This window comes from Peromyscus eremicus, chromosome 2, assembly GCF_949786415.1.
Source record: "Peromyscus eremicus chromosome 2, PerEre_H2_v1, whole genome shotgun sequence".
In the NCBI taxonomy this organism is placed as follows: domain Eukaryota; kingdom Metazoa; phylum Chordata; class Mammalia; order Rodentia; family Cricetidae; genus Peromyscus; species Peromyscus eremicus.
In genome coordinates, this window is record NC_081417.1 from 80,789,379 (window position 1) to 80,815,362 (window position 25,984).

General features: G+C 45.3%; 1 protein-coding gene across 3 annotated transcripts; it reads right to left on the reverse strand.

The window, feature by feature from the left end:
* Window positions 1-2,019: 2,019 nt before the first annotated feature.
* Window positions 2,020-25,984, reverse strand: Tex48 (testis expressed 48). Of its 3 annotated transcripts, none has more exons than XM_059254456.1 (5): window positions 25,877-25,984; window positions 16,320-16,411; window positions 15,713-15,832; window positions 13,025-13,135; window positions 2,020-2,347 (listed from the first exon to the last, which is right to left on the reverse strand). In XM_059254456.1, the coding sequence occupies exons 2-5, from the start codon at window positions 16,321-16,323 to the stop codon at window positions 2,244-2,246; spliced, it is 339 nt and encodes a 112-aa protein (XP_059110439.1). In that variant the 5' UTR covers window positions 16,324-16,411; window positions 25,877-25,984; the 3' UTR covers window positions 2,020-2,243. The 3 variants fall into 3 exon arrangements, with proteins under 3 accessions (XP_059110439.1, XP_059110438.1, XP_059110440.1); XM_059254455.1 differs by lacking the exon at window positions 2,020-2,347 and adding an exon at window positions 11,507-11,833; XM_059254457.1 differs by lacking the exons at window positions 2,020-2,347; window positions 25,877-25,984 and adding exons at window positions 11,507-11,833; window positions 20,979-21,002.

Below are 25,984 nucleotides of genomic sequence, written 5' to 3' on the forward strand. Positions count from 1 at the left end.
TGGATTTTGAGGTAGACTGATTCCCCCCCCCTTTTTTTTTTGGAGAAACCACACCATACTGATTTCCAAAGTGGCTGTACAAGTTTGCACTCCCACCAACAGTGGAAGAGTGTTATCCTTATTCCACATCCTCTCCAATATAAGCTATCATCAGTGTTTTTGATTTTAGCCAATCTGACAGGTGTAAGATGGTATCTCAGAGTCATTTTGATTTTCAGCTCCATTTTTTAAAAGCAGGCAATGGTCAGTCTGGGGACAAGAGCAATATCTGTGTGTCATTCTCTCATTGATGAGGGCAGCATGACCGGAGGTGTTAAGAGTGTGGACTAGAGTCAGACTTCCTGAGTCTGAGTCTTCAGCCTGCCACTTACTATTAGTAAACTTTAAACTATAATTTACTCACTCTAGGCCAGTTTCCTAGGCTGTAAAACCTGGGTAGTTTGCTAACCTAGTTGGCTTATGAGCCCTTAGAAAGGGAAGCTGTAGCTAGACTTTCCATGTTATTTGTATGACTACATTCACACTGAGGTGTGGCTGGCTTCCCATGATGATTAATCTTCATGGGCAATTTGGTGGATTTAGAACTACCAATGAAACACATCCTGGACCTGTTTAATAAAGAGGGAGGACCTATACCCTTAATGTGGGTAGCACCATCCCAGAGACTGGGATCCTAGACTAACTAAAAAGAAAAAAAGGAAGTGAGCGAAGTGCCAGTCTTCACCTCACTCCCTTCCTGTGGACACAATGACTAGCCGCCTCCCCCTGTGCTGCCTTGATGGACTGTTAGGTCACGGTGACCTGCTGATGTTGCCTTTGTCAGTGTTTTGTCACAGCATTGAGAAAGTGACACAGTTTTAAGCGTAGTGAACACAGTTGTGTGACTCAAGCATCAGGTTTCTTTCCCTCTCTCAAGGAGGGACAGACACAGGGTGTGCGAATACAGGATGTTGAAGTCCTAATTCTGGAGGCAATGACATAGGAGTTGGGGACCCCTTGGGACGGGATTAGGGTTAGCGCCCTTATAAAAGCTCAGCAGAGACTCCTCATCCCTTCTACCGTGCGAGGACACAGCAAGAAGGTGCCCTGTATAAGGAAGTGCTCCCTCACCAGACGCTGTGCCTGCTGGTTCCTCAGTCTCACACTTCTAGCCTCTAGGACAGTGAGTGGTCCACGTGATCCTGATGTTTATGAACCATCTTTTCATGGTACGCTGTCACAATAGACTGAAGGGATAAAGACTCGATATTTCAAAACCCACACATCTGGCTGTGCCATTCTGCATCTGTGTCCCCTCGTCCCCTTCAGGATGTCCTTGAACACAAAGCTTTCGTTGCCTGCCCGTTTCTCCTACCATCACACCCCGGTGCAGAATTTTACTTGAGTCAGTACAGACTTTGAAGCTTGTGACCCTTGCATGCCCCCAGGTCTCTATCCCAGATTTTCTGATTTTGTTTCTTCTTGGATTGGCCAGTTCCCTTTCAACCCTCAGAGCCTTCAAGTACCAACTCCTCCAGGAAACCTCCCCTGAACCCCAAAGTCAGGAATAAAATGCTCTTTCTTCCTTTGCTTCCAAAGTTATCCTATTATATCAGAGTGGTAGGCTTCTGCCTGAGATGGAAGCCACCACGGGGCTCATGCATCTGACAGTGTTCTAGGCTAGACAGTGCTTCATGGCTGTGCTGCCCATGCATTGTGCAGTCCTGGGGCCGCTGATGGCAGGGCACTCCATGATCAGTACCACTGTGCCCTGTGCCTTTGAGTATAGATGGGTCTCACTGTATGTGAGCAGAATCATCTCCTCTGGCTGGAGATGTTTGCAGTAGCACCCATCTGCACAAGCCTTTCCCACTATATGGCTTTCCTAGGTACTTGTGGGTTGGTTGGGAGGAGCTTAAGTGTTGTAGAATAGTAATACTACCTCTCCTACGAGAGATGGCGGGTCCATCTTATTCCACATTCATAGGACTCTCAGAAGTAGGCTGAGAAGTGGGCCAAGAGATGCGACAGACAGTCCTCTGATGCGACTAAGGACTTTAATTGCAAGCAGCCCCCCTCCCCGGCTGTGTCAGGAGCTGGAGTGACTCATGCTGGTGGCATAGGAACAGCTCAGACCTCTTCTCCTCCTGAGGTAGAGTTTTTGAATCAGTCTTCATGACTCCTGTCCACTGCCTTCTTCATTGTCTGGAGACCTTCCAGCAGCTGCACAGCTCAGAACCTACAGGATGTTGCCCCTAGAACCTTCAGGGTTTCCTAAGGTCACATGCCTTAAACACTGGCCAGTTGTCAGAGCAGTTGTGTGAAAGTCTCTTTTGAAAATCCTTTTGATGACCACTTATGTTAATATCTGAAAGGAGAGGAAAAGACAGCTTGGACAAAGCTTTTATTACAAATAAGTCTAATCATACTCTGCCTAGGATTCCTAAGATTGTTCATGACTCTAAAATCAGGGCTGGAGACACAGCTTAGCTGGTAGAGTGCTTGCCTAGCATACAGAAATAACTGGGTTCAATCACCAACACTGCATTTAATAGATGTGAAGGTGTACATCTCTAATCTCAACATATGGAGGCAGGGCGATCAGAAGTTCAAGGTGATCTTGGTTAGTTTCTGTCAACTTGCCACAAGCTACAGTTATTTGGAAAGAGCATACCTTAATAGAGAAAATGCCTCCATCAGTTGGGCCTGTTGGCAAGTCTATAGGACATTTTCTTGGTTAATGATCGATATGGAAGGACCCAACCAACTGTAGGCAGAGCCACCACTGGACAGGTGGTTCAGGGTTGTATAAGAAAGCAGACTGAGTAAGCCATGGAAAGCAAGCCAGTGAACAGCACCCCCCCCCATGGCCTCAGCTTCAGTTCCTGTTTCCAGGTTCCTGCCTTTAGTTTCTGCTCTGACTTCTGTCAGTGATGGACTGTAAGCTGTAAGCTAAGATTCTTTCCTCTCTAAGTTGCTTTTGACATAGTCTTAATCACAACAATAGAAAGCAAACTAATATAGTCAAACCTCAGCTAAATAGTGAGTCTGAGGCCAGCCTAGGCTACATGAGACCCTGTCTCTAAAATAATACCCCAAATAAAAACAATAGATTCTGCTGGTTTGAGCTAAGATTGATCCCAAATTATGCTAAGCACTTGAGATTGATGGTTTGTTAACATAGCATAACCTAACTGATTCTAACTAATACACATGCACATAGCTTATTGAGTGACTTCTTTGGGGCATAGTCTAAGTGTGTATATGTCACAGTTTACCTTACAACCACCTGGACAGAAGATGTCATTTTCATTTTGCAGAGAAAGAGGGCTGTCAGCAGCACACTCAAGCTCCTAAGTGGCTGATTTTAAACTTCTCAGTAGGACGGTAGCCAGAGATCTTAACTAAGACCCAGCAACTAATATGAAATACCTAAAATTGTCTGTAGATGGTTTGGTTACAGGTTGGGTAACTATTCCCCTTCAGCACCTACAAAGTCTTAAAGAAAGTGTCCCAGCAAGAAGTGGCTGGGGAGACTGAATCCCCAAGAAGTAACTCAGTCTTCTACCCATTGTGCCAAGTGTGGACTTACGGAGGGACCGTGGGTGATGCTGTTGGGACTTTGTTGGAGTGAGGCAGCCAGCAGCAGTGTTGAGGGTAGACTCACTGGCAACACTGTTGCAACAGCAACAGAAGATCTTGGATGCCATGTGTTGGTGGTGGTAGGAAGAGGAAAAGGTATTGGGTAGCTGGCTGTGCAGCCCCAATCCCAGAAGCCCATTGTTGTTTAAGCAATGGGTCACACTGGTCTCCTCCCCACCCACTGTCAAAGTGCTTGTGGCTCCCTGTGGCCTCCTGAAGTTCACCTGTCCAGTTCCACCACTCTGAGGGCTAGCCCTTCTCCACTGTCCAGAGTTCACCTGTCAGTAGAAGGGTGACAAGCTCATACTCTGCTGCTCCTCCTTCAGCCAGCAGGTAGTGATGGGGGTCGTTCCTTACAGCTCATTGGCTTAGCTCTTTCCTGAATGAACCCAAGACTATAGTTGACATATTCTTTGTCAGGTCTCTGACAGCAGAACTTTAACACATATAGCCCATGCATAGATTTGAAGTGAATTATCTTCTGCTTGCAAGGATGCTGAGTGGACCTTTAGGACCCGAGACTCTGCTTCTCATCAGGAAAACAGGAAGAACAGTGTAACCAGAGGAATATGCATCTGCTTGTCAACTGCTGCTGTGATGGTGATGGTGGAGGCTCCTGAGAAGTCTCTCTGCTTGCTGTCCCCTTTTCTCATGGGCCTCATTGGTTCCAGTTAATTCCAGTTGGGCCTAGGTCTGAGGGAGCAGGACCATGAAGTTCATTCAAATCCTTGCCTCACTGCTAATTGCTGTGTGGCTGTGGCCTAGTTCTTGCCTGTCTTTGGCCTGAGGGCCACATCGACAAGAGGGATGATTGACTGGGTCATCTTCCCAAGGCTCTGATGACCCAAGGTGGTAAGTCTACCACATTCCAATCGCCTTTCTCTCTTCTGTGTCCTGCCCTAGAACCCTCTTCTCTATAACAAAGACCTTGTTAGAGAAAAAATGGCAGATGGGTTGGTTGGTATGCGAAAGGAACTTGCATGAAAATATCCTTCATGAACGAGCTTTATTAGGAGAGATGGTTGAGACGGTGAGATCATGACTGAGCCTTGGGGCGGGAGAGCATTAGAAATGGGACAGTACATTACATCAGATACTGCATGACAAGGACTTGAAGGGAGAAAGAGGCTTCCCTTTAAAAGCTAGAAAGGAGCTTCATTGAGAGGTGTGGCTTAAAGAACGAGATAGCTGTCATGGACAGCATGAGGCAGGGAGGCCTAGAGAAGAAACCTTCAGAGCAAACTCCCCTGATCAAAGGAAAATAGGTGACTTTTGTATCCTTTTGGGGGTTAGCAGGAGGGTCTGCACTGTGTGTGATTTAGTTCAATAAAGTCTATGTGACAAAGCACATGGAAATGCCAGGTACTAGGCAAGATTAGAAGTTAGGTGATGTTAGGCACAGCATGACTTATTAACTCTCTGTCCCAGAGACACAGTGGTGGGGGCGGGAGTTGGGAGTGTAGGGGTGGACAGACCTGATTTCAAGATACAGGATGTGGCCTCTCAGAGTGACCAGTATCTTAAAGGGTTTGGTCTAGGATCTCATAGTCCCCACTTTGGAAATTTCCATCATAGTTGTTGAATGTCAATCATAGCACCCCAAGTCTACTCTGTGGTGTCATTGTTGGGCTCTGGCTTCGCATCTACCTTTCCAATCTCCTCCCTATCCCTCTCCCTCCCCGCTGGGTTATTGCATTGGCTGCAACTGCTCTCTTGCTCCTTCCAATTGGTCTTCCTTGAATGAGTCAGGTCATATCACTTCTGTCTGCTAGTAGCCACCATGATGGCTAATGTTGGCTGTCAACTTGATGTACTTGGGAAGACAGAACCCTGATTAAGGAACTGCCCCTTTCATACCGACCTGTGGGCATGTCTGTTGGGGCATTTTCTTGATTGCTAGTTGATATAGGAGGGCCCAGCCCAGATTGGGCATGCCACCCCTGGGCAGGTGGTCCTACGTTGTATAAGCAAGCAGGCCCAATGTAAGCAGGCAGGAGGAAGCAACCCAATAAGAAGCATTTCTCCGTGTCTTTGGCTTCAGTTGTCCTTGCAGAGTCCCTGCTTTGGCTTCCCTTGAGGATGAACTGTAAATCTGTAAACTAAAACTCTTTTTATTCCCCAAGTGTCTTTGGTTATGGTTGTTTATCATAGCAACAGAAAAGTGAAGTAGAAGAGCCTCCTTTGCCCTGCAGGATAAGAGCCCATCCTTGCCTGGGCCTCTTCTGGAGGAGTGTGAAAGCGCCTTCACCTTGCCTTAGTCCTGACCAGCACTGTCTCCTCCTCGTTCCTCTTCTCTCGGTTCCAGCAGCCAAGCATGCCTGCTGCTCTTCATTTTCTCATCTTCTGCCAGCAGTGCTTTTTCCTAGAAGTCTGCCGGGTAGTGCTCCCCACTCCCTCTTTCACGCTTCAAGCCTTTGCTTACAGGCTGCCTCGGCTAACCTTGTCTGGCCCACTCACCTTACTTCTATGACTCTCCACACTATTTCACTTCCCATGCCTTGCTATATTCGAACTCTGCCTAAAATTGAGTCATTTGTATGTGCTCAGACCCTCTGTGAAGGGGTCTTTGTCTCTTGTGTTGTTCTGAGTGTAGAGACATATTTCATGGACTTTGGGGGGAATGGGGGAATGAACCTGGATTTATCCTGCCCTGGTCCTATGCATAAGCAGGCAATGTCAACAAGCAGCAGCAGGGATCATTCTTAATTCAAGAATGCCACAACTACTAAGACACTGTCTTATCTATCTGCCAAGCTGATTGATGGTTTTTGTGGATGACTTGTGGGGGGTACATTGACCATCTGTTGGTGGGCTCCGTGGTAACCCATCTGCTTCTCTTCTTCCTTTGGTCCCTCTCTGGGGGCAAGTCCTGTTTATGTTATATCTAGAGACAGGAATGGAGAACCTCCCTCGCCCCATTGCCCTCCTCACAGTGAATTATTCTTCAAAGCCTTTTGATTCCAATCTGTACATATCTTTCATCTGCTACTCCATGCCTATTGCCCTTCCTGTTACCCTGTCTGCCTCTGGTTCATGACCACAGATTCCTCCTGGTCACTTTGGCTCACTTGCAGCCAGAAGATCTGCTCCAGGTAAACTCCATCACTGTTTTGTGAGCTCACAAGGGCTCCCTATCCAGCTGCATTGGCTTTAGGCTCTGGCCCTGTAGACATCACCTGTCACCCTGTGCTTGCTCTTGGCTCACTCCCTGCTGTACAGCATGGGAACTCCCCATTGGGGTCCAGCCTGCTCTTTCTAGGATTCCTCTGTGCCATTCACCTGCTGTTCCTCCCTCCTTCCCTCCCTCCCTCTGCCCTGCATTCCTTTCTCACTCCTTACTGTCACCTCAGGAAGCTGTCCTTGTCCTGGGGCGAATCAGGTTCCCCTTTGTAGTCCCTCTGCTTTTGGCTTTCCTGAATTGTGGCTTTTACCTGTCACCGAACAGTGTCTGCCTAATCTCTAGTAGGTGTCCAGCAGTATTGGCTGAATGGTTATTTGTCTGTGAAAGAAGTCTGGGATTTATTTGTGTAATTAGTGAGGGTTCTGGCTATGTGGCCTAAGCTGGTTTCAAACTCTTCATCCTCTGGCTCCGTCTGCCCTGTTGCTGTGACTACAGATGCATGTACGACACATGCCCAGCTGAAATAGACGGTTTTAAAAATGGTTCAGCATATATATTTAACACTGTGGGTTCGGAATCCATGGGTTCAATCAGCTATGGATGAAAAGTTCTGAAAAATGTGCATCTCTGCTAAGCATATACAGAGTTTTATCATTTCCTAAGCCACAGAATGTAACAAGTGTTCCTGTAGCGCTAGGCATTATAAGTAACCTGAAATGGTTTAAAAGATAGGGTGTATCTTTCCCTCTCCCTCTCCCTCTTCCTCTCCCTCTCTCCTCTCCTCTCCTCCTCCTCTCTCTCTCTCTTTCTCTCTCTCTCTCTCTCTCTCTCTCTCTCTCTCTCTCTCTCTCTCTCTCTCTCTCCTCCCTGTAGGTTAGATTCAAATACTATGTCCTATTCAGGGACTTGGGTGTGCATGTGGTTTGGTATCCAAGGCTGCTTTGGGACTAGTTCTCTATGGATACCTGGGGACAAGTATTTATGGAGGATTTCCTGGTGTAAAGTCCTGTGTGAAATCCTGAGGATTCTGAATAGAAGCAACATTTTTGTTCTCAGAGACAAGATGGGTCACCATCACCTTTGGGTCTCTGGTCACACCATAACTCAGGGCAGAGTGGGTGTCCACTCTGTGTTCTCTGTGTTGGTAAAATTAATGCCTAGAGCTCCTCTGACTGTTGAGTGACACACAGTCCTCCCCAGTCTCCTTTCCACCAGTGGGTTTTTTTCTCCCTAGTTGTGAAACAGCTTCATTTGGGACTTTGTTATACAAGTTAATGGGAAGAGACCAGCCTCAGTGTGAGGCATGCTCATGTTCATCGATTATCTACAGCAGGTCTTTTGGCATTCTTTTTCTTTTGTCTTGTCTGTATATATGACACAGGATGGTATCCCACTTTGTTAGAGGGTGCTGGGTCTCAGAAATGTGATTTGTCCCCATGTCACAGCCCAAAGAAACAGCTTGGACTCCATTGATTTTCTTTTCTTTTCTTTTCCATTACTGGGGATGGAGCGTGAGTCTTGCCCATGTTAGGCAAAAATTCTACCATGGAGTCTACCTTAGCACCATTAGTGTGGTGGTGTGGGAAGCCAGAGTCCCTGCTGTCTACTGCCTCACCCTGCAGGCTGTTCCAGGACGACATGTTCAGGAGCATCCGGTACTCTGAGAGCTGATGGAGGGGCACTTAAATATCAAGGCTTCACCTGAAGATGGACAGAGTGACATTTTGGTTAAGCACACACCCTTTTTACTTAAGTGGATGTTGGGGTGTGTGTGTCTTAATTTCTATAACACCTTGCTGTGTGACCTAGAGCAAGTTTTCTCCTCTGGAAGCTCAGCTTCTCTCTCTGTACAATGGTGTGATAAAACCTGTCCAATGTTGTGAAGATTGTGTGGCATGAAGGTCTAAGGGCTTAGGAAGGCATCTTGTGTACAGTAAGTGCTTATGTCACCAAAATATGGTGACACAGGGGACATGTAGGCTGTTTTTTTTTTCACTACCTGCCCCCCCCCCCCCCAGATGAATGTAGGAGCCAAAGAGAAGAACTTTGGTTTGTCTTCAACAGACTGTGAGCCTGAGGTCTCTAGAGACCCCACACCACAGTGGCCAGATGAAACAAGGTTCTGAAGTCAAGCCAGCAGGTTTCTAGAGTTGAGGGAGTCCTTTGGGGTTATCCAGTACATGTGGGGTGAGCCAGGAGCCAGAAGGAGAAACAGTTGGTGGAGGCCAAGGAGGGGTACTGTGTACTGGTGGTAGCAAGTAAGTTTATGTTCAGGAGTGTGGGGGCACTGTCGTCCTTTTAGTGCAGAGATATTCCCCCTCCCACTCTTAGGTCTCACCTTTAACTTTCCCTCACTTGCTACTGGCCAAGTGGATAGGAGACTGTGATGTCACAGAGTTGAGAACTGGGAAATGCTGGTGACAGGGGTTCTGGACAGGACCACAGTTCCAGGAGGAGGGAGCCTGGGTGCTGACCTCCTCTGCAGTGGTTTGTCCCACTGTCCACCATGTATTAGGTTGTTAGAAGGGGTATCTCCTGTCCGTGGGTTAGTAGGCTAGCTAGGATGTGTTGTTCTTCTGAGAGAGCTAGACATACTGTGTAGCTGCAGGTGTAAGCCCCTGCCACTGGCCCCACCTGCTCAGTTTCCTGTGTGAGGCCACCTGGATACTCCTCAACAAGGCTGCCTTTCATCTTCACGGTTTGTGCCACTGTCCTAGGTTGGACATCTTTCTTTCCGTGACCCAAAGATGTCAGTCTGACTGAGCCAGTCAAAGCATAATGCACTCAAGAAGATATGGTAGGGAAGGGAATGGATTCAGGCTCAGTGTTGCCTTGTGCTCCAGGTAGACACTATTGCTGTACTCACATTACAGATTAAGAAACTGAGGCACAGAGTCAGAGGCTGAATGTTTTAGCGGACTAGGCACTGTCTGATCTCTTGATCTAGTTAAGTTCTTTTTCCACCCTGTAGGGATGTCTGTGTTGCCTGTCACTGCCATTTCTCCTGTTCTCTCCTGGCCTCTGTGCTGTCAGGAACGAGTTCAGAGCTGGATGGAAGACTGTCTACATGGACAGGAGTAGGCCCATTGGGGAACCGGGGTTGTCTCCACCCAAAGGCCACACATTAGCACTCTTGCCTGTTTAATCTGCAGTGTGAGGTAATGTGCTCCCAGGTTCTAGGCAATGGAGGAAAGGCATCCTTGGGCGAAAGGCCATTCTGCCTACCACACACTTTACACACTTGTATCAGGAAATGAAAAGAAAGAAATAAATTTCCAATTCAACAATCAAGGAAAAGCGTGTGACTATTGAGATGGCTCAGTAGGTAAAGGTAATTGCTACCAAGTCCGATGACCTGAGTTTAATCCCTGGACCTCACATCGTGGAAGGATAGAACCGATTCCTGTAAGCTGTACTCACTCGGACCTCCACTTGTATGCCCTGGCCTGCCCACCTCAATAATACATAATGGAATATAATGCAAACCAAAAGACAAATACTACTAAGATAATAAAGATTGCCTATCATTAAACCCAGAAATCGCACTAGAGAACAAAAGTAACAAAACCAAACTAATAATCTTTTGTAAAAAAATATTACAAATCAGCTAGGCAGTGGTGGCGCACACCTTTAATCCCAGCACTCGGAGGCAGAGGCAGGTGGATCTCTGTGAGTTTGAGGCCAGCCTGGGCTACAGAGTGAGTTCCAGGAAAAGCGCAAAGCTATACAGAGAAACCCTGTCTCGAAAAACAAAAAACAAAAAACAAACAAACAAACAAAAAACCCAAACCAATAAAGTGGGAAGACTTGACAAGGAACTAAATCAAACAAGTGACTTTTGTTTTTATTTCTGTGGTATTAGGGATCAAATCTAGACCTTCTACATGCTGGGCAAGTGACCTGTCACTGACGTCCACATTAAATCCCTTCAGCAAGCAATCTAAATTTCCACTCATATGGGACCCTGTGTGCTCTGTACCTCCTGATATCACCCGTTAAGGGAGGGCACCATGCTCCTCCTGGGCCATTCCTGCCTTAAATGGGAAGCTTGACTCTGATCCAATGGAAATACCAGATAATTCTAAACTGAACACTTGAAATGTGTGAAACTCATGGTGACTGCATGGAATCCATGGCCTTGGGTGAAAAAGTGCTGAGGTATTTGGGGACAATTGATGGAATTTAAATAGGATTGTCTTAGTATGAGATGCTTCGCTTTTTGGTACCTGGCAGAGTTAAAGGAGGATGTCCTTTGTCTGTAAGAATTGCTCTATGAGCTGGGCGGTGGTGGCGCACACCTTTAATCCCAGCACTCGGGAGGCAGAGCCAGGCGGATCTCTGTGAGTTCGAGGCCAGCCTGGTCTCCAAAGCGAGTTCCAGGAAAGGCGCAAAGCTACACAGAGAAACCCTGTCTTGAAAAACCAAAAAAAAAAAAAAAAAAAAAAAAAAAAAAAAAAAGAATTGCTCTATGAAGGATTTAGGGAAGGGGGCAGGATGCTCACTCTCAGGTCATTCAGGAAAAACAAAGGAAAAATGGTAAGATGAACAGGAGAAATGTGCAAACCACTGGTGAATCTGAACTAGTTTTTCTTTTCCTTTTTTTCCCTTTTTTATATTGAGACAACCTTTCTGTAAATTTGAAATCATTTCAAAAGCTATTCACAATGTTAGGTTTTTTCATAGGTTATTCAGAAGTGACAGTCTAAGAACTGATAAGCTATTTATGAGGCAAGAGGGAGGGACAAAAAGGAGGGACACATCCTCTGATGCAACCAAGGACTTTAATTGCGGGCAGCCTCCCTCCCTGGCTGCGTCAGGGGCTGGAGTGACTCATGCTCACGGCACAGGATGGCTCGGACCTCTTCCTTCCTGCGGTGGAGTTTCTGAATCGGTCTTCATGACTCCTGTTCACCACTCTCTTCACCCTCCTGGAGACCCTCCAGCAGCCGCACAGCTCAGAGTCTGTGTGACACCGCCACTAGAACCCTCAGGGTCTCCCCATGAGGCACGGCTGGAAGGACCAGTGCTCCTGGTAGTAGCGGTTTAGATTTTTTTTAGGGTATCCTGTTTGGATGTTGTATGCGGTCAGCTCTGAAAAAAGGAAAGCATGCTGTGAAGGCCTTTGAGCTAGACTTGGTGGACTGCTGTGGCTGCATTCCTCTGGGATGGGTTCCCAGATTCCAGGGGTTCCTTGGGAGCCCAGGCAAACCCCGGCTGAGTTAGGAGGCCTGGTGGTGTTCTGCGGTGGTGGAGTCGCTGACAACAATGTCTTGCACATAGGAACCAGGAAACTTGGGCTCGTCCTGGCTTAGACATGGTGGTGTTTCCTGGTAGGCTGCTGAAAGTCCCTTCCCCTGTGCAGATCTCAGCCTACTTTGGTGTGAAATATTAGAAAGGGAGGGGTGGGCGAGCCAGTGTGGCCCTCAGCTCCTCACTCTTGGTTCAAGTAGAATAGGTAGGCTGATGCAGGAAAATGTACCCTTGGATGGGCTTTGCAAAAAGGGCTTGACTGACAGGTGGGTTCTGCAGTGGGAAAGTGTGAGTGATTCTTAGCTATCAATGGCCCCTAGGGGACAAGGGGCTGGGTGAGGCCATCTGGGCACAGGATAAATTTCCTTCAGCATGGCTGCCTTTCATCTTCATGGTTTGTGCTACTGAACTAGGCTGGACATTTGTTCTTCTTTGACCCACAGACATGTCACCCCAACTGAGCCCATTAGCATTTTCAGATAGTGCTCATTTGACAGGTACCTGGCTGGATTTGGGGGAACATCAGAAAACAAACCCAATGTGGACCTACCAGTGTGGAACCAATGTGGGCCTGCTCCTCTGGAACCAATGTGGGCCTGCCACTCTGGAACCAATGTGGACCTGCAACTCTGGAACCTATGTGGGCCTGCTCCTCTGGAACCAATGTGGACCTGCCACTCTGGAACCAATGTGGACCTGCCACTCTGGAACCTATGTGGACCTGCCAGTCTGGAACTCAGTGTGTAGCTTCCAAAGTAGAGATTAAGCAGAGTCACACAAAATGCACACTCAAGACCACACTATGGTGCCCAGAGGAGTGTGTGTGGATGTGAAACATCCTTTCATCCCAGACCCACTCCTTCGTATGCAATGCCTAACTTGGAAAATGATGGAGCTGGACTCAGGCATTGTAGTGTCCACAGCATCCTCTGGAGTGTGAACACAGCTAATTCACATACCCATAGGATCTGGCCATCAGGACAGAGCCCCCCTTCCCAGAGGCCAGTGTCAGGACCTCACTCTGGGACTCACCTTCAAAATCACTGCTGCTGGAAGAGTACCTCTTTTCTTGACCAAAGAAGGACTGTGCATTAGTGTGCTTGGGATTTTGTTTGTTTAACTCATTCTTCTGGGACTGCGAACCTGACAACGAGAATTCCATGGGGGTCATGTGGGAAGGCTTGGCCAATCACAGAAGTGAGGGCATTAAGCCAACAGAAGCAGCATGTAGGTGAATGATGAGTATTATGGGATGGGGAAAATCTGAATCTATTCCTCTTTAAGCAGGTGCTAAATTTAAAAATATGTATTTTTTCAAAGCATCAACTTTTTTCCTATTTTTAAATGAAATGCATATCCATTATGAAAAGGAAAAATGATCTAACTCCTCTCCTCCCAGATACTGTCTTTCCCTAAGCATTTTTTAACATAGTTCATCAGATTGTGTGTCCTATGTATGTGGTTCATTTTCTTCATATACAGTATAAACATTTTTTTCCCATGTCACTACATGAAAAAGTAGTAGTTGTATGGTATTCTCTTTCATGGATAATTCAAGGTTTATTTAACCAATAGACTATTGTGTGTTTAGACTTTTTCTAATTTTACTACTGCAAAGAAAGGCATGGATTATATTTAAGCCTTTATGTACTTCTAGAATGGTGACAAAGAACTTCAGAGACAGGCTAAGTTCTCTGGAGCAGGTGTGACAGCTTTGTCACTGGATGTGTGACATCGTCTCCTCTACCCATACCTGCAATATGGTACATCTGTTTTGGATAATAGTGTTCACCTTCGAGCTACAGTGCAGATTGAGAAATGCTTGTCACAAGTACACTGTGGCAGGGTGGGGGACCCACCTAGAGCTGAACAGTGCTGCACACGTGCTGGTGAACCGGAGATTACACTTCACCTTATCATCTGGGGAAAGGGAATTTGTGTTCTTAAGATTTTGTTCACTTTTATTGTGAAACTACTTTCAGAAACCCTTTAAAAGCTCTCATGGGTTTCTGGATGTCCTGCTAGGTTTCTGTCTGTCCTGCTGTGAGGATATTTTCCTGCCCTTTGTCCAGTCCCACTGGGCAGATTTCCACCAGCTCTCTGTCTTGCTATGTCTCTGTGAGTCTTAGCTTTGCCTGATCTTGGTAATATTGCTCTTTTTTTCTTTCTCTGAAATTGCTGGTTTTGACCCTGTCTTTTCTGTCCTGGGCCATCAAGAAGGCTGTGATACAAACTGGAAGCTGGGATGCCTTCTCTGTTTCTGCCTCATTCCCTGATACAGAACCAAGGAGGTCTCATATTTCTGAGGATGAAGATGAGAAGGAATGGTGATGTGGCCTGGACTTTGACCATTGGAACTCCAAAGCTTCTTAACAGAAGGCCTTGCCCAAGTCTTCCTGAACTCCTCCATCTCCATTTCTTCTCCACCTCTTTTGTTCTAGGCACTTAAGCATATTGCTTTATTTCACATACCCATGATTCCCCAAGTGTGTTTATTAATACTCCCATTTTACAGAATAGGCTAGCAGAGGCTAGCAGAGGCACAGACAGATTAAGTGACTTGCCCAACCTCTGTGGCAGACTGAGACTCAGAGGGGCACGTCAGAGGGCAGGGGGCTTAACTATCACCTTATAATCTTCAGCCTTGTTCCTCAGATTACAAAGTACATCCAGATTTGCCTGGAGAACACACTAAAATACAGTTTCTGACTTCATAGGCCTGTAACAGGGTCTGAAGATGCTCTTTTTGATTTTGAGACAGAGTCTCATATATCCTGAGCTGACCTCCAGCTCAGTCAGTAGTAGGGAATGACCTGGAAACTCTCATCTCCCTGATTTCACCTCCCAAGTTCTGGGAGTACAGATGTGTGCCAGCATACTCTGCTTTAAATGTGGGGCTAGGATGGGACCTAAGGCTGAAGGCTTGTTAAGCAGGCCCCCTTATCAACGGAGTTACATCCTCAGCCCTAAACATGCATTCCAAGAAGCTCTCTGGTGATGTCAGTGCTGCAAGACCTCAGTCTACACTTTCACTCGCAAGCTCGAGCTCACAGGCTATTTGGGGCTCAGCCACCTATCTTCCACCTCAGTTCAGCTTGGAATACTTTTTTCAATCAAAAGATGAAAGGCATGTCTACAAAACCACTCCCCAACCCAAGGCTCAGGGGACATCGTGGAAGAGGGGGTGCAAAGATTGTAAGAGGGAGTTGGCTGTGTGATTGTGTCTCCTGATAAAGTCAGGAGCTACACAAGCTACACCAATAAAGTCTCTCCAACATGACTGCCCAAACATGAACCGAACAAGGATAGACATGTCCAAGTGGATAGGAGAAAGTGCACAGACTCAATCCTACACAAAGAACTACAGGCAACTAAGGGATATAGTCTTCCTGAGGGAACAGCTCACACCAATCGGTTATTCAATATCAACTTATCAGCCCTGAAAACATACAAGTAACATTATACAGATGGAGCAGGTTGTACTTAAGTATTTAGAAATATATATGTATATACTTATATGCGTGTAACAATTAATGAAAAAAAGAGGCCATGAATATGAAAGAGAACAAGGAGGGTTTGGAGAGAAAAAAGGGAAGGTGAAAATGATGTAATTATATTATAACCTCAAAAAATAAAGGTAAAATAATGATGAAGGAAATCGGGGTCATTTTAGGAGGAAGGTGATACAAGCCGAGGCTTAGGTTGTTGTCTGATACCTACTGTAGGTTGGTGGCTGGCTCCCTTCGGTTTGTCTAGGATCCTTGGAGCTCTCAATGACAGCTTCCTCACAATCCCGACAGCATAAACAGAATATCTTTGAGGCCAGGTTTTGGTGTGTTGCTGTAGGAAGTAAAAGAATGGCGACTATGGATCCTTGGATCTGCATTTCATGTATTTGTTAGAAATTGTGACTCCTTGTGTTCAGGAAGTCCATGCTGGTTCTTTCTAAGCTGCCGTGTGTGTGTGTGTGTGTGTGTGTGTGTGTGTGTGTGTGTGTGTGTGTGTGTGTGTGTGAATATGTGGAGGCCAGAGGGCAATATCTGTGTCAACCATTCCCCACCTCATTTTTTTGAGATAGGGTCTCTCAGTGGACCTGGAACTTGCCAAGTTGGACAGAATGGCTAGCTAGCAACTCCCAGGGATCTTTCTATCTTTGCATCCCCAGTGTTGGGGTTAGGGCACTCCTTGCCATGCTCCATGTGGATGCTGGGGTCCAGACTCAGGTCCTTATGCTTGCATGGCAAGTACTTTACTGAGTGAGCGTCTCCCCACCCGGAAGCCCTCTGGGAAGGACCTTTCTTTCCTGTTCTATACAAACTTTCCTTACCCATAGAGAGGAGTTGAAGACTTTACTCTGCCAGCTTTGTCTGCAGTGGAACCGTTGGTGCTGAATTTGTGTTCACCAGGCAGGGCTGTTTCCTAGACGAACATAAGACCACAGCTGAAAAGGGATAGTCCTTCCTCTGTGTCTACACTCTAGCCAGGACCTGCTGCAGCAGAATCCTAGCTCCTGCAGAAGCAGACCACTGGTGATCAGGTTTCAGATTGCTCTGTGGTCTGCCCCATTTCTAGGGACATGTTCTTGGTGTGGTTTTTTTTTTTTTTTTTTTTTTTTTTTGTGTGTGTGTGTGTGTGTGTGTGTGTGTGTGTCTTCTAGAGCCTCACTCTTTCCTGTGAGGAAATGGAATGGTGGTGCCTATTTTACAGAAGCAAAGTGCTGAATACATGCAGGATGACTCCGTGGTGTAGGCATGCAGTAAGTGCTGAGCCAGTGGTCATTCATTCCTCTGGATTCCCCTCCAGGCTTGTTGCCTCTAAGTTATCCCAACTCTCTGGTCCCACAGGAACATGGTAAGGAAGTGTATAGCCATGTAGGTTTAATTCATGGTGTGGACATTTACCATATGACTTTGGATAAGCCCCTCAATGGTAAGAGGAAGTTAATCTGGGTGATCCCTCCAAAAATCTTTCCTGTGCCAATGGTACAAGAGAATAAAGTCTTGTTTTAGTCCCAACCTCTTTTTATATGTCAATTTTTAAAAACCTTTAGATATGTCCCATTCACGTTTTGGGTCAAAACCTTCTTTTAAGGAATTGTTACCATAGTATTGATTAGGTGTCTGTCATCACACTCAATTCACCGCGTGAGGTGCTGTATTGGTCCTAACTACTAACATCTTTTGTACAAATTTTTTCAATAGCCTCCTAACTTGTCTCCCTGTTTCTTTTACCATTAATGATTAATGCAAAATCTAGGATTCCCACGTTAATAGGTGTTTTACCACTCTTTTGCTCAATATTTCTAGAGGTAGAAAGGAACAGACATAATAGATGAAGAAATATGGTGTTGAAAGAAATGGCAATCCTGGAATAGTAGACATTCTAGTTATAAAAAACACCAATTGAGGCCCAAGAGATGAATCAGTGGGTGAAGGCACTTGTTTTCAAGACTGACAGTCTGAGTTCAATCCCCAGGGCCCACATGGAAGAAGAGAACCAACTCCCACAGCTGTCCTCTGACCTGTACACACACACACACACACACACACACACACACACACACACACACACACAATAACAAAACAAAACAAAACAAAACGCCAGTATCTGAAAGAAAAATGTAGAGAAAATGGTCAACAACAAACTTAACAGTGGAAGACACAGTGAATCTGACGGAATAAAAAGGACAAACAGAAGTTGCACACTCAAAAGTAGAGAATGCAGAAACTGTTTTAAAGAGTGAGAAAAGCAGCAGGGAGCCGAGAACAGCCGCTCAGCTGACTCACTCAGGGCAGGAGGCGGGAGGGAGGCCCACAGTGGAAGCATTTGAAACATGAATGACAGACTCCCCCTCCCCCAAGTTGAAGAGCACTGTCCTAAGTACTCAGAGTTCACCAAACATAAAAATGTAAAGTTACTCCTCAGCACATAAAAGTCTAATAACCAAAAATGAAAGGAAGAAATAAAAAAAAACCCTTTAAACTTCAAAAGCAATCAGAATAATAATAATCCAAAGGTTCACTTGCATATGAGGGGGAAAGAAGAGAATGACAACCTATTTTGCATCAGAAACAGTTGGAACTGGAAGATAATGGAGTAACATCATGAAATGCTGAAGTGAGAGCCCCAGAGCATCGCTGTGCATGTCTTTCAATACTTATGGTGTAAAATAAATGCATTGACAAATAAACAAGGTCACAGTTTGGGCTCAGAAGACTAAGACTATAACAAAATGCTGAAAGTTTGTAAGGACATGATTGGGTTGGAAATACATTTCTAAAAAAGGGCTGAACAGGAAACAATAAAAACGTCGTGTGGGAGCCTTATGTAAAAGTTTCTTTTCCCCCTTAATTTCTCCCCCTAACAAGTCTTTGGTGGTTTCTTATGTTTCTCAGAAGAAAATCCAAAGTTCTTAGCTGAGTCTTAATCAAACTGTCACATTTCCCTGCTGCTCCATGCTCAACCACCTCAAAAAGCTCTCTGCTGTCAACGCAGGTGATTTCTCAACTAATTTCATTCAAGGCATATTGGCTACTTTGTCGATTAAAAAACCCACCAAGCTCCCAGCTCAGGACTTTGTGCTTACATTGCCCCATGACTGGAAGGGTGTTCTTGGAAATGTATTGTCTTTCAAGTTTTTGTTTGAATGTTACCTTTTCCAGTAACACATCCCTTTATCCACCACAATGAAAATTGTATCTTCCACTTCTTTTTTTTTTTTTAATATAGAAAGGAGCTATTTATTTGAAATGTCCAGAATAGGCAAATCTGTAGAGAAAACATAGCTTGATGTCTCCCCAAGACTGAGCAGTGGAAGGAGGATTACATGATGGATGAAAAGGATGGAATTTATTTTGAGAATAACTATGATTATAAAATTATGATTATGATAGGGAGGCATAAATATACTGAAAACATTGAATTTTATAAATGAAATGATTGCATTTCATGGACAGTAATTATGTATCAATAAATTGTTACAAAAATACCTTTATTGTCTTAACTTAGGTTCATATATTGCTTTCCTTTAAACTCTTGTGAAGTATCAAGTCACAGGAGAATCAAGGCCTATAGTTTCAAAAGAAAAAGAAAAACTTTTCCTATTATATCAAGTCTTTCCCTTTACCAAAAGTATTCATTTCACTGCTCAAAGTACTGAAAGACTTACATTTTTCCCAATTAAATGAATTCCAGTCCCAAGACTTATTAAATCTTACTGAGCATTGCTGCATTTAAACTGGAGTCCTCCTTCCAAATTAGCAGGTTTCAAAATCTCTGTGAGAACCACACTCTTCAATTTCACATTCATGATTTATTATCTTAAAGTGTTTCCCTACTCTGTGAAAATGTAATGAATCAATGTATGTTAACAACGACTGTTGCCGGATATCTTCCACTTCTAATCCTTGTTCCCACTTTGACTCGTCCTCAACTCACTGTGTTTACAGCTGCCTTCCTTCAGTTGGCCCCATCACAGGAATAATGGACTTGACTCAGTGTTCTTTTCTTAGTGTCAGTACACATTATAATGTGGAAAGTCAGTAAATGATTGCTGAACGAACGAACCAGCATCCGTTCCTCTTTGTCTTGGGGTTGTAAGCTCTAGAGGAAGTAACAAATTGGGTAGTAATTTTTGTTCCAGGAGCATCATCACCTGTTCACTGGTGGAAGCTATCTTCCCTCCTTATCCACTGCAGATCAAATTTATTGAGTGTCCGTGCTCCCCATTTTGCATGATGGTCCTCTCATTCACGTGGACTCCAGAGCCAGACACCTGGCAGCCTCCTACAATCCCCCACACCCATCAGTCTTTTTGAACTTTGATTTCCCAGTCTCAATCTGTCTGCCATCATTTATTGCCATTTCCCTTCACCAAAGACACAGCGACTGTCACCCTCACCTGGACCCCTGCCCCACCTTTCTCTTTGGCTTGTTCCTCCTACTTCAAGCTGGAGTTACATGGCCAAAGTGCAACTCTGATGCTATCAGTCCTGTGCTAAGGCCTTCAGAGGGCCTCCCCAGGCCCACGGTCCAATTCTGTTTGTGATTCTACTGCTAATCTCTTCAGACTGGGTGTCTCTGGTTTCTGCTCACCATCCTTTATCCAGTATCGATGCTGTATGGGCAGTTCCGTAGTCACACTTCTGCTTAAGGATCCCATTCACACACTGTTCTCTGAAATCTGAGATGGCTCAACCTCATGCCCCTGCTCATTAAATTTAATCACTCAGCCTGGGAGTGACAGGAAGCTGCCTCTTACCATTAGGATGAGCTTTAATAGTACTTCCGCATTCCACCTGCCATGTAGCTCATGTCACAGTCTGTTAACTGTATGGTGATTGCTTAACTTGTGGTTGGTTGCTACATAACTACATGTTGAAAACACTGATTGGAAATGGCTGTTTAGTTGTCAACTACGTGTACAGTAGCCCATGAGTGTTTTCCTACTTAGTATCTATTTTTTGAGAACCTACTATGTGCCAGGTAGTGTTTGGTGCTGGATGTTCAGCAATGATCAAAATAAAGACGGACAAATACCCTACTCACATGGAGGCAGGGGTGACAGGTTCTTCACGTCCCATCTTTATTGCCCCTGTCCTCAGTACACACCCTGGTAAAATCTACAAATATTTGAACAAACACGGACCTTCTTTCCCTTCTCCCATTTGATCTTTAACTTTTTGCACATGATTCCTCATGGTGAGATACATGCAGCAGGACAGACACGTGTCTTTATGGTGTGGGACCCTTGGACCAGAGGGGAAACCTCGTGATGAGCTTTACCCCATTTCCAGTAATCTTTTTGGATCTGCTGCCTGCTGAGTTATTTTTGGCAAGATCTGAGCTCTGGTGTAGTTCACTGGGCTCCCTCCCATGGACTTTGTTTTCCAAGACTCATAGCAATAGAAGTGTATGTAAGATGGTTAGCGCTTGTGTTTAGGAGATGCGATATTTAGCAAACACCCTTGCCATTAACCTGCCTCACCTGCCAATTGTTTTACTTTCAGTTTTCTTCACTTGTCCAGACACTTGCCTCATCTATACAGATGCTTTGTTCCATGGTACCTTGCACATGTGGCCTGTGGAGGAAGTGCTTTCTAAGGACAGTGAACACAAAGGTCTGACCAGCCCCCACCCCCTGTCAGGCTGGAGAACCCCTGGTTGAACTTCTGCTAGTCTGGTGGCCTTGTTTGCTTAAAGGAGATTGTTGACATGTTGTCATGGGATCTCTGAAACCTTTGTAAGCACACATACCGTCTTGTTAAATCACAAACCAAGTCACTTCCCTTAGCCTGTGCCCTGGAGTGACTTCCAGGTCGCAGATCACGTGGTCTCTCTTAGATCCTACTTGGTTAAGTTATTTAAGACTCTGCACCGGTCATTATTCTTTTAAACTGATCATAGTGCAATCTTTCCTGTTTGTCATAGTCCCTCTGCATTAGACCTGTCACCTCTTTCTGAAAACACAGCTCCTTCATACTCATGCTCTCACTCTGTATTCTCAAGCTTACTTAACAAATGTCAAAAATTTCACCAAACGATGTGGAATTACCATGGCTATTATTAGGAACTTGGTTTTGTTTCTTGTTTTGGAGACAAGGTCTTACTATGTAGCCCTGGCTGGCTTGGAACTTGCTATGTAGACCAGGCTTGACCTTGAACTCATAGAGATCCTTTAGTTCCTAGGTGCTGGAACTAAAGCCATGTGCCATCTACTGGCCTGTGATGAACTTTGGATACTAAAAACAAGGCATTCCAGGAGGGACACTAAACACGAGAGAAGAAAACTCTAAGTCCCAATTCTTCCACACAGGGCTTCCTTACACCATTCTCTGGCAAGGAAAACAAAGGAAGAGGAAAGTGAAAGATCACACTCACACTCCAACCTCCTGAAGTCCCCTTTTTTTACCTCTCTTTCCCCACACAACTGTTCCTACACACCCACTCACGCTTCTTTTCTAGCTCTCTGTGGTTGCCTACTCTCTTCAGGGGCCCTGTTTTCTATAATAGCTCAACCTTAACACACAATAATCCCTAAAACTCCCATGCCAGATGATGGATCCAGTGAGGTGGGATTAAACCCCAGGTAAGAGTTGGAAGAGTGCAAATATTTGGACTCCTCTCAAATTTCAGAGCAGTAGAAAGTGATTGCACCTAATTCAGGCTAATTCCATTCGCTGCTCTGGAATTTCATATCTGTGCTGATATATCTATCAAATGCTTGACCATCAATGATGGGGAAAAAGTACTTAAAAACAGGGTGGAAAAGACCAGACTATCTAAATAACTATTTTTTGTATAATTAAAAAGGAAAAAAGACTTGAGAAACCTTTTTGAAAGCCTCTCTCTTTTTTTTCTTTTCTGGTTTTTCGAGACAGGGTTTCTCCGTGTAGCTTTGCGCCTTTTCCTGGAACTCACTTGGTAGCCCAGGCTGGCCTCGAACTCAGAGAGATCCGCCTGGCTCTGCCTCCCGAGTGCTGGGATTAAAGGCGTGCGCCACCACCGCCCGGCTTGAAAGCCTCTCTTGAGGACAAAGACTCAGAGTCACAAATGAAATGAAAGTGAGTCAATATGCCAAGCACTTTTGAGGAATATTCTGGGGTGACCAAGAGGTTTTTATAAAATATATTCACACACACACACACACACACACACACACACACACACACACACACACAAATACAAAAAGTTCAGGTTTAAAGTATGATGTGGTAGTTTGAATAGGAAGAGCTCTCAAAGGCTTATAGATTTGAATGCTTGGTCACTAGGGAGTGGCACTATTAGGAGGTATGGCCTTGTTGGAGTAGATGTGGCCTTATTGGAGGAATTACACCCGTAGGGGTAGGCTTTGAGGTCTCAGATGCTCAAGCTAGGCCCAGTGTCACTTTTTTCCTGCTGCCTGTGGATCCAGACGTAGAACTCTCAGCTACCTCTGCAGCACCATGTCTGCCTGTGTGCCACCATGCTTTTCATTATGAAGATAATGACTAAACCCCCGAAATATAAGCCAGCCCCAATTAAATGCTTTCCTTTATAAAAGTTGTTGTGGTCATGGTGTTTCACAGCAATAGAACACTGACTAAGGCATAGGGAATGCAGAAAAAAAAATCAATCAGAATAGGAAGCATCATCATAGACACCTGCTTGTTTTCCAAGAGCCTTAGAATGTTACCTAGAAATGACACTATGGTCTTCCTAATAAAATGAGTGACTCCTGAAATCACAACACCTGCTCTTTAAGAATCTGGAGTCTGTTGGTAAAGGTACTTATTAACAGCAAAAGTCTACTGGAAGAGCTAGTGCACTGTGTCAGAGGATGTGGTAGCTTTCCACTCCCACCCAGCAGTACTCCCCTGAGGAGACTGTGTGACATAGTGCTTTCCTACCTCTCTCCAAACTACTAATCTTGTGTAATCTGGAGGGGTAGTGGAAATGCTCACTTGTGGACAAGGCACAAAAGCTCTTAGGCTGAACGCCAGTCTTTTCAATGCCATGAGGGGCTAATTGTTCTATGAAACAAATACTTAGGTGATTGTAAGTGGCTGACTCCCAGTACCTCTAGTGAGTTTTGTCTTCTTACACAGTCTGAAGGACTAGCGCCCTTGACCATCTAACTCATTTTTTTCACTGTAACTGACACAGTCATGCAGCCTACATCCTGATGTACAACTGGTCAACCTAGAAGCTTGGCGGTTACGGGTTGTATTATAGAATGCCTTTGGATTTTAATTTGACCAACTGGGGTGCCTATACCATTGACAACGCTTCACATTGTATCTTCACAGGTGAAGTTGACCTGGATCTCAGCTAAAGGAGTAGGCAACCTGGTCTTGGAAGTAGATGGCTGTGTTTAGACAAAGCTCATCTTTTTTTTTTTTTTTTTTTTTTTTGTAGAAAATCTGCTTATATAGCCCAGTCTGGCCCTAGATCTCTCCAACCTCTTGCCTCAGCTTCCTGATTGCTGTGTTTACAGGTTTTCTGATTCTTCTTAAGATATTTAAATCATGGTTTGTTTCCTGTCATTGAGTATGTGCTTGTTTAGAGTCACATGTTTCTTAGGTACCTCTAGTCCAACACATAGTACAGCAAGAGATTAAAACAAAGCCGAGAAGGAACAATGCCTCTTGATTCTCAGGCTGGAAACCTGATCTTTACGAATGGAAAGATGAAACTATTTCTAAGGACAGTCAGTGACAGTGGTGAAGATTGGACAAGCTTGGAGGATCTTCTTACAGCTATGATTGAGGGAGCTGGGGGAGGTGAGACAGAGAGGAGAAGGGGACACCCACAAATCCAAGCAAAGACCCATTCCCTGTGAACATGGTGACAGATTACCATGACTCATCAATTGATGAAACTGCCACTGGCCAATCTGAGTGAAGAGTTGCACACTGGTGTCACCTCACAGTAGGTAGAAGGTCCCAGATGCCCAAGCACCCCTTGCCTCTGGAATCCCTGCAGTCTGTAGCCTTAGTGCTTCCACAGGCCCTCATGTGCTGGCCCTTAGGCTCTGCTCTGTGGTGCAAACACAGCTCTCCACTTAACTGGGAACAAACTCATTTCTGTTTCGCAGGTTGAACAGGAATTGCTCCTCCAAAGTAGTTTATGCACATACAAGAAAGTACAAGTACTCCAACTCCCTCTCTCTTAAACAGCGGTTAACTGCACACTGCATTGGGGACCTTGTCCTTTTCAGTTGGAAATAGACCTTGGAGATCACAGCCTTTGCCTGTGCAACAGGAACTTAGAAGGGAGGTTGCTCTCGCTGCAAGCTGCTGCACTCTCCGTGTCTTTCCCGGACAATTTTGATGACCGGGAGTTGTATCTGTCTACTCCTCTTCAGAATTTTATGGAGACCAGCAATGCACTTACCAGAACATTATTTGGAAAATAATTCTTTTTCTGAGGCAGGGTCTTACGTAGCCCAGGCTGGCCTTGAACTCTACATAGCTAGAAATGGCCTCAGATTTCTGATCCTCCTGCTTCTACCACCCAAGTGCTGGGGTTCCAGGTGGGTACCACCATTGCTAGTTTATGTAGTACTTGGGATGGAATCCAGGGCTTCATGCAGGCCAAGTAAGCATTCTACCATCTGAGCTATATCCCCAGCCCCTCGGGGTGTAAATCTTTAAGATCTCCTTAATAGAAAAAATGCAGAATGAATAGCTTCTTATAGCCTCAGCTTTTTGGTCTGTAGAATGGGAAATACTGTCTACAGCAAAGGGGCTTGTGAGGATTAAGAGTTATGGAAGTGGCCAGCACAGCCTTCTGGCATACTGTGAAGCTTCAGTATGTAAAAGGATACTAGTGTCGAGGGGAAGTAGGGGGACAGTCTGTGCAGGCTTTCATGCAGTACTCTGGCCCGCCTCTAGATGGGGGCAGGAGTCAAAGAAGAGGTCCCGGGCTTGTCACCAGGAAGCTGTGAGCGTCAGGTCTCTGGGGACATTAGAACACACTGACCTGGGCTGGAGAGGACACCCAGTGGTTAAGAGCACTGGCTACTCTTCCAGAGGTCCTGAGTTCAATTCCCAGAAACCACATGGTGGCTCACAGCCATCTGCAATAGAATCTGATGTCCTCTTCTGGCATGCAGAGCACTCGTACATAAAATATAAATACATAAAATTAAAAAAGAAAAGAACAGGCTGACCAGGTGAATCAAGGTCACTGAGGTGAAACAGGCAGGATTCTAGAGCTGGAGAAGTCTTTTAGGGTCAATCAGCTCTGGTGGGGACATGGCAACCAGAGAGAGAATCAGAGGGCAGAGGCCCAAGAGGGGTGGGTGGTGTCTGCTGCTGGTAGTAAATGAAGAGGCATCCACAAGTGTGAGGACACTGCCATCCTTAGTGCAGAAGGGTCACCACTCCCACTTTCAGGTCTTACCTTTGAGCCTCACTCACTTGTTGCTGGCAGAGAGGATAGGAGGCTGTGATGTCACAGAGCTGGACACCAGGGAATGTTGGTGACGGGTTCTGGACTGGACCACAAGGC

What these genes read in the sequence shown, in the direction of transcription:
- Tex48 (XM_059254456.1), bottom strand. An exon ending in GAGCCAGCCACCAACCTACA is followed by an intron (nt 13,136 to 15,712) that starts GTAGGTATCAGA and finishes TCTCGTTGTCAG; the next exon opens with GTTCGCAGTCCCAGAAGAAT. An exon ending in CAGCAGCAGTGATTTTGAAG is followed by an intron (nt 2,348 to 13,024) that starts GTGAGTCCCAGA and finishes CTCTCCTTTCAG; the next exon opens with ATATTAACATAAGTGGTCAT.